This window comes from Scatophagus argus, chromosome 1 (genome assembly GCF_020382885.2).
Source record: "Scatophagus argus isolate fScaArg1 chromosome 1, fScaArg1.pri, whole genome shotgun sequence".
In the NCBI taxonomy this organism is placed as follows: Eukaryota; Metazoa; Chordata; class Actinopteri; family Scatophagidae; genus Scatophagus; species Scatophagus argus.
Genome location: NC_058493.1, coordinates 18,926,771 through 18,935,157, shown reverse-complemented (window position 1 = coordinate 18,935,157; position 8,387 = coordinate 18,926,771). Strand labels below are relative to the sequence as shown.

Sequence of the window (8,387 nt, the reverse complement as noted above, 5' to 3'; positions counted from 1 at the left end):
ATATAAGAGTGACTTATAACAACCAGTCTTTGATTAGAAAACCTGGAACAATTTGCCCTCTTTTGCTGGTAAGGCATTATATCCATGAGTAACTTTTAATGAGAGTGGTAGCTTTAGGGTTTAAGACTTAGACGCTTCTTTAGAGCAATTTGTCCTCCATTGCTGCTAAGGAATTATATCCATGAGTAACCTTTAATATGAGAATGTTAGCTGTAGGCCTTAATAGTTAACATTTCTAGGTCACCATATCTGCAAGCCTCATCTGAGTAAGTACAACCCAGTTAAATTTTCTATTTAGTTCCACCACTACAAGTTTATAGTAAATATGGTGGCTCACATAAAATTGGTGTAAATGACACTCATGAGCAGCAAGAGCACAATGAATCTTGAATGACCTCAAAGCCCCCTTTCAGAGGCTCAAAAACACAGAAGTGTCCCAAGGTTATTTATATAATACTGTCTGAACAAAATGACAAGTGCCTCATTCCCTTGAAACACAAATGAGGACTTTATTTTCATTAGTTCACTTCACAGCCCACTTCGTTTCTATGATCCTTTTGCCTGAAATGCTCCTTATTTTTGTCAGTTGTGGTCATCAGACAAACGGAGCTTTATTGTAGTCTGGGGATGACGAACATCAGACATCCAAAGCCGTTCTAGAAGAAGGTGATCATTGTGACCACTGACACTCCTCTGAGGACAGACTGATAGCGTCATCTGGCGTTACGGTCACTCTATTCCTTACTTGCAAATAACTGTTCTGGCCTTGGCATCAAATTGTCCCTTAGGGCTTGCCTTTCTTCTTGAGCATCAGAGCTAAAAGCAATAGCCTAGCAAGGAAAGACAAAAAGTGACAATCGCTGACATTTTTCACAGTATACAGTGGAGCTATGTATCTTGTATGATTACAGGACAAATATATCCAACTTGATTTGTATTTAAATGTTTATAAAAGCGAGTATTACCTTAATTTTTGATAACTGGAAAAGGAAGACATGGCCCTGTGAACAGATTCTTACAAAGGAATGGTCAATAAAAGTGTAACTCTGGGCCTGAAGGAACAACAAGAGAGTAGAGGCCTATGTTATGACCTGAAACAAAGTTTATCACCGGAATCTAGACTCAACTTGTCTGCCTTTAGATTGTCAGATCTTAAATCAGGGGGTTGCTGGTTGTTTGTTTTGCAATGTCACTAGAGTATTTAATTTTTTGTTGTTTTGGTTTTTTCTACTTCTGTTGCTTCTGCCTTCATAATGACAAATAACACAAACCCCTATTTTCACATCAAAAACTGAAACGCGCCTCAAACCTTTCACTTGGCCACTTGGAGTGCAGTGAACGGTTGTCACCGGATCAATATAAGTCCCATATTCTCTCTTTTTAGCTCTGTTTGGGTCTCTATCAACTCAAGAAGGCCACATCTAGCTCTTTAGCTGCTAATTGCTACACGATGTCCACCTGCTTATGCCTGACTTTGCTTTCTGTTTGGCTCTGAGCAGGTAGTGGGTTTTGTGAGTGTTTTGGCTGAATACAGCTGCCTGCTGTGCTTGCAAACAGTGCTTATGAGAGTGGTGGGAGTGAACCAAAACAGTGAAACTGGGGGCCAGACAACTGAATAATGAGCTAAAACAGTCAGAGAAAGACAAGTTGGAACGTTTGAAACATTGAGTCAATTCATGTATTACACGTAGTCATTCGACTCATTATTATTAAATATTAATTTCAAGTATTGATTAGCAGCTTTAGATAGATAGATAGACTTATTATTATTATTGATCCCAGGCTAGGAAATTAATGTCAAAATTTTCAGCTTGGTTGTACTGGAGCTAATATACTGATGGGTAGATTCATTTCTAACATTTTCTTCAATCTAATGACTCAAGATGACAAATAACTGTAGGGGTGTAGAAGTATGAGGTAACATAAAGTTGATATAATGGTAGTAGGTACAAGTACCTCAAAATTGTACAATATTAGTTATTAATAATTTTCTGTAGTTATTTCATCATATGTTTTACTCTATTTAATGTTTCAATTTATTTTGGGTTTTTGCTGTTTCATAATTCCTTCTTTCCCCTCTTGTTCTTTCTCTTGTCTTTCTTCTTCTGTTTCTTGAAGAAGTCAAACTCAACCCTTTCTGACAACAGTGATGACATTTGCCAAGGTAATGACGCTCTGGTGTCAAATTTGAATTCTTCCTTAAGTTGCCTTAATACTCTGTCATGCAGAATACATTAACTTACAGTTTTCCTTTCAGTGAATGCAACATACACACAGCTTCTGTTTCAGTGCAGTGTACTCTGGGGAGGAGGACAAAATTCATGACAACTGACTGTGAATGGAAAATAGTTTGGAGCACTGAGAAAATCTAACCACTGTGGGGTAGTGTTTCTCTTCACAAGAATTCGGCGACACACACAACTCTGTTAAGAAATAAACTATTATAAATATTACCTAATACTACTTAATACCTGTGTGCTGAAATATTGACAGAACCTTCCAAAATTTTTCAAGATCTATATTAAATAACAGTGACCTGGATTAGTGTTTGCTGACATAATGGCTTCAAAGACTGAGCACCAAGACAAACTCGCTGAAGGGCATACTAGTGTGACTGCCTATTTAAATACATGAAGGCAACATCTTTATTTGATATCTGTACTTTGCTTTCACCACATAAGAAGTTCTTCTCTTTCTCAAAAATTAAGTAAATACAAGGGGCCGGTACCGCTATTCAGTCACATTATTTAAAGAAACACTGCCCCTCAGTGTATGATTTTATTTGTGACAGTGACATGGCATGATAGTCATAATAATAATCTAACAGTGCCAGCCTTTACTGCTGATCTTTTTGAAAGTTTCAGGGAACTAATTCAATAAAGCAAACTGAAAGGCAGCCACTTGATAACTTCTGCGTAGGTTCATTTCATTCAGTTAAAGCTTATGGCACAAGGTAGTCCAGGCAGTACTCGGACTCAAGGATGTCTACAACTTCAGTTTAGTAGATATTTCATTGTATTTTGACCTTTTAGCCTCATGCCTCACTTGAATATATCACAAGTATAGTGAACTTTCATAGTCTTTTTTCACTTTTTAGAATAAAAGCAAACCTTTTGTAAGATTTTATACTTTTTTCAATGGTCAAAGAACACATTTTCAATTGTCATTTAAAAAACAAGGACTTTGTGTTGTAAGGTCAAAAGTCATTACTGTTGGTAGAAGACATTCAGAAGCCTTCTGAACAAAACGTTCATTAATTCTTGAGAGAAGCCACACTGTGAAACTTTCCACCACATTAGAGAGATACATGTCAGAGTACACATAGTACTTTCAAAGTGAATGAGTAGGGCTGATTTGACAGGCCATGACTGACACAAACCACCCCACTGATAATGTACTGCTTGTAATCCTATACCAGTTTCTATATGTACTGCAGGTGTGCCGTATGCCTCTGGCTACAGGAATACCAAACATAGTCACCACACCCTGTGCACCTTGTGGCATGTCTGGCTGATTGCCCTCTCCCCACTGCACCATTGGTTATCCGTAATGTGAAGGGTGGAGTTCCTCCCAGTGTCAGGTGCTGTAAGAGTGAGTTTGTTAATTAGAGCAGGAGAACAAGAACAGGAGAGAAGCACTGTGGAGCTACGATTAGCATATGTATGCCATTTAAGTGACATCTTCAGTTTAAAATGTAGGACAAATGGCTGAAATTTAGCTGCCAATGCAAAACTACATACATATGAATGTAATTTTTGAAAGAATTAATTTGTCCATTGTTGTAATTTGTCCAACATAAAGGCATCAAGCTGTTTGTCAGACATCATGTCAGACCTCATGTCAGTCTTTTGCAAGAAAGGTCAGGGATGTAATATTCATTAAAACTTTTTTGCCATCTCATGTTCATTTAATTTGCGTATGTTACTACTTTTTTTTTACCTATGTTGGAAAGTACAGATGCAGGTGTGTGTATTTCCACAGATTTGGTTTGTTAATGAGTTTATTAAGATTTATTTTTAAATAATGTATGGATTATACATACATTAAAATTTCTCACATTCTACAGGTTAAGTCCAGTTAATTCACTCTTTACAACAAGCTTATGATGAGTTGACCCTTGAACCTGATCTGAATAAGATACACAACACTAAACGCATCTTAAACAGCTTAGATCTGCCACAGTCAGCTGAATAGTTCAGCACGAGTTCTGGACAGTTCAGTGCCTTTTTGCTCAAAGGCCTTGGATGGTAGTTGTTGATTCATTCAGCTCTTTATTATTGTGCTTTCTAGTGTATTGTGGGTTAAACAGACAAGGAGGTAATAGATAACCCTAAAAACAACAATATGAAATCCCCTTGAGGAAGGAAGTGTGATGTTATTCCTTGCATGCTTCAACTAATTTACCCTTCATCACCTATGAGAGATTTAAAAAAGCATACATATTTGCACTTTAAAAACACCTTTCAACAATTTGTGAATATTACAGTAATTAGGGCTGATTATCCAAATTGCAATATGGCCAATTACAGTGTCAAAATTGCAAGACCTTCAATTTTTTGCTAAAATGTGTCACATGTCTGTCACAGTGGTGCTACAGAAATGCCCTGGCCTACAGATCATAGTCTTCAGACAAGTGAATATGTTTGTTTGGCACAGACCCTAGCAAAAATCCCATTAGCATCATTTTATTATTATTTTTTTTCAGTAAAAATGAAATGGAAACTTTACCATTTCCATTAAAATTGTGACTCACAGCTCTAAAATAGCTGTCAAAATATTAGCAATATGATTTTTTTTTTGCATATTGTTCAGCCCTACGCCTAATTACTAGTGATTTCTAATTTACAGTATACTATTACATCTATTTATTTTGTTGTATTTTGTTATTTCTTGACATCTCTATTGAGGATACCTGGATAATCCTTGCATATGCGCTGTGATCTCCTCTGAACTCTGTACATTGTGACCCTCCTTTGTCAAGTATACAACTAGTCAATTATCCACCACATCAGATCAGTGAGGAAAACTAGAGGAACTGGAACACACTGCTGTGTGTTAAGCTACCAGAGTAGTAAGTAAATGTAAATGAATTAGACATAGCAGTATGAACTAAGGGTGCCCCCACGGGTTGGCCCTCTACCATTATCGGCATTATCTATTTGTTTTAAATAGATTGGTGGTCTCTATAAATGTCAATAAGACGAGTCAGTCAGAAAAACACAAGACAGTTTCTCTGTGCACCGCTAACATGCCATAATGTACTGCGAGGTAGGAAAATGTTTGGGATGAACAGACTATTGCATAGCAAATCACAAACTGAACCCAGCACTGCCCACAGCGGAGTGTGTTTTCTCATGCTGTTACCATAGTTACTATCACTGGCTGGCTACTCAGTGGAGCCTGCAAAAAACAAGACGATTCCTAAATGTTCCCCCTATACCTATCACAGCAATTATAAACAGCTTGCTGGTAGGACCGTGCAAATGTGTTGCGCCGGTAAAATTAAACTGGATTGCAAATCCATATTGAAATCGACAGGAGGGGAGTTAGTTAGCTGTTAGCTGTTACCAGATGATGAGCAGCAGGTTCCTGCGGTTTGCTTGGCTGAGTGAGCTAAGAGCTAATGAAGCTAATAGCTTACAACAGAACTGAAAACACAGCAGACTTTCTGCTCAGAGGAACATGTAACAGTGAACAGCAATTTAACGCAAGTTAACAGGTAATAAATATAAATGTGCACTGACCATTTTGGGGGACGTTTTTTTAGCACCTAGGTGCCCTTGAGGAGCCTTGAGTAATGTAAGGGCACACTGATTGGTTGAACAGCACAGTCACTAAAATATGAAACATTAGCCATGTAAACAGCACTTGGTAGCCTGAAAAAATGGAACAAAACATGAACAAATGTCTGTCAAATTGTTGTTGCACAGAGGAGGTGGTACTATACCAGTGCTGGCTGCCTGATGTCACTTCAGCATTCTATAGGCTGTTCCTATAACTGTTTGATCCGAAAATCATATGATCATGTGAGTTTTTTATTGCATACATTACGATGTCACTGTTTTACTTCATATTACACTGATTTAACCCAAAGAATTTGTTCATCTCTTCTGTCTCTTGAAAACCTTAATGAGCAAGTTAGTTACCAACAGGAAAAGGTTCCCAGAACACCAGGCACCCCAAAAGCCCCATGATGTGTCAACTAGTTGTACATAAATAGTTTAGCAATTTGCATCACTGAAGTAAAGAAGTGGAGCACTGTGTAAAATACTAGTGCTAATACATTGTTCAGTTCATATTGTGCTCACACAGAGCATATTTTGTTGAAAAAAAAAATCCCTTGAGTCCAACTCAGACATTCGCTGTGATGTGAGTTTAATAAAGTATACCAGTATGATGATGAACTGACCAACAATTTCTACATTAAGTTGTGTTTGCTGAAATTATGGAACACATTACTGCTCTTTCAGCACAGGAATAAACAAAGTGAGTGAGAGGAGCCTACTAGTCAGTCCTGTGAAATCCACCACAGCCAATCCACTGTGGTGGAAAGTAACTAAGTAGCGTACTTTAACTCAAGCAAAGTACTTCAGAACAATTTTGAGGCCACTTCATATATACATACATACACACATATATATATATAGAGAGAGAGAGTAAATGAAATTACAAATACCCTCACCTTCACCAGCATTAAAGATAGAAATGGGCCTTTCTGCACACTGAGTATTTTAAGTAGGCTATATTTTTGGACTTTCAAGTTTTGACTGCATGACTTTTACTCGTAACCGAGCATCTCTTAGTGGTGGAAGAAGTACTCAGATCTTTTACTGGCAAAAATAGCGATACCACTTTGTAAAAATACTCTATTACAAGTATTAGAATTAAGTATTAGCGCTACAATATACTTAAAAGTACCAACAGTAAAACTACTCATTACTCAGTATGGCTCATTTCAGAATCTGATATATTAAAGAATGGTAAATATACACGTAAGTGTAGTGCAAGTTCCTCAGAATTGTATTTAAGCACAGTATTAGAATAAATAATAACAATCACCGAATAGTATTTCTACTTTTACGTAAGTAAATGATCTGGTTTTCTTTCACCGCTGCCAATGCATACAACAAACACTGTAACTGCTAATTCGACCTTTGTGGTTTCAAAGAGTTGTTTTATGGTGAATTAACGTAAAGCTGCCCGTACTGGGACCTCCATACATGTGCGAACAGGACATGTAACTCGTGGTTGGTGACTGTGCACTGGTTGGAGGACTCTGACGTTGTGGTGCAGGTTTCAGTGTTGCAGGCCGGGCCCAGTGCTGCAGGTTGTCCGGTAGGGTGCCTGCCGAGCTACAAGCATGCTGTCGATGTCAGGAGCAGAGGAGGGGAACGTGAAGAATAGCTGAAAACTGACGGTGAGCTCCTGTTAGGAAACAAACCAGAACGGCGAATGATTGTCCGGTGTGTTTAAGTGAGGATTTCACTGTCCTCAGATCAGCCGTTGAGTGACGCATTAACAAGCACTGCTCGTTTCTTTTTTTTCTTTTTGCGGTTATTTAATGGGACAGCGAAAACGCAAAAAACGCAAGGTAGGCTACCGCTCTTGTCGCCAGCCCTGCTACTTTATTTTCATGGACTAATACGACACACAGAGGGCTGAGAAATGTTTCACTACGGCGTAAACCGCTCGTCTTCGAAGACATCGTCCGGTTTTTAGCGTTAGATAACCGTTAACGTGGATGTTTTTTTGGTCGGGGTCGTGAATGTATGAAGTGCTCGGATGTTTTATTTTGTTTTGAAAAGCGTCGGTTAGGCTTCACCTCTTCATGCCTCAACCGACCAACCACATGAGAGGTCGACGTCCGGAATAGCTTTAACCACAAAACAAAAGCCCCCCTACCACCACACTCCTTTTTTAAAATAAATCGTTTTCACCTGAACCGACGAGGAGAAAAATGCGTGTGGATTTGTTTTGGATATGTTTGTGGTGTTTCCTCCGTCCTGGTGCCACCGGTCAAGGGCAGTCGACGGCCGTTTGTTCGCCCTCATGCAGCTGCGATGAAGATGGGGGTGCAGACTGCTCCGGGAGAGGGCTGACCACCGTCCCGGCTGGCCTCAGTGCTTTCACCTACTACCTGTGAGTATTAACCGACTTCCACTGAGAATTACAACTCCAGAACATGCACTAAATGCCTCATTGTAAAGGCCTTAGCGCGGGATGTTTGTTGTGTTTACATCACAAGTGACTAATGGACATTCAACATCATGAGTTTAACTTTACACAGATGCCAGAGAGATGCCCTAATGAGGATGTTAGGAAGACTGTCCTGGTTAGTAAGAGTTTTTATTCATTATTTATTGTGTCATACTTCAAGGTCTCCACAG

The 8,387-nt window shown here is 38.8% G+C and overlaps 1 protein-coding gene and 1 long non-coding RNA gene across 6 annotated transcripts in view; one reads left to right on the top strand and one right to left on the bottom strand.

The window, feature by feature from the left end:
• Positions 1-495: 495 nt before the first annotated feature.
• On the bottom strand, positions 496-1,494 carry LOC124062328. Its single transcript, XR_006843941.1, has 3 exons — positions 1,310-1,494; positions 966-1,052; positions 496-830 (listed from the first exon to the last, which is right to left on the bottom strand). It is a non-coding gene; the product is annotated as an uncharacterized LOC124062328 (long non-coding RNA).
• A 5,740-nt stretch (positions 1,495-7,234) lies between these two features.
• Positions 7,235-8,387, top strand: part of lgr4 (leucine-rich repeat containing G protein-coupled receptor 4) — a 31,103-nt gene continuing 29,950 nt past the window's right edge. The window contains exons 1-2 of one of the 5 annotated variants that reach the window (XM_046389281.1): positions 7,235-7,417; positions 8,027-8,139. Coding sequence is in view for 1 of the 5 variants with exons in the window: in XM_046389255.1 (XP_046245211.1) it covers positions 7,958-8,139 (182 nt within the window). In the remaining 4 variants the exon portion in view is untranslated. Of the gene's footprint in view, positions 8,140-8,387 lie in introns of all 5 variants that reach the window. The other 4 variants (XM_046389265.1, XM_046389290.1, XM_046389255.1 and 1 more) reach the window with 4 other exon arrangements.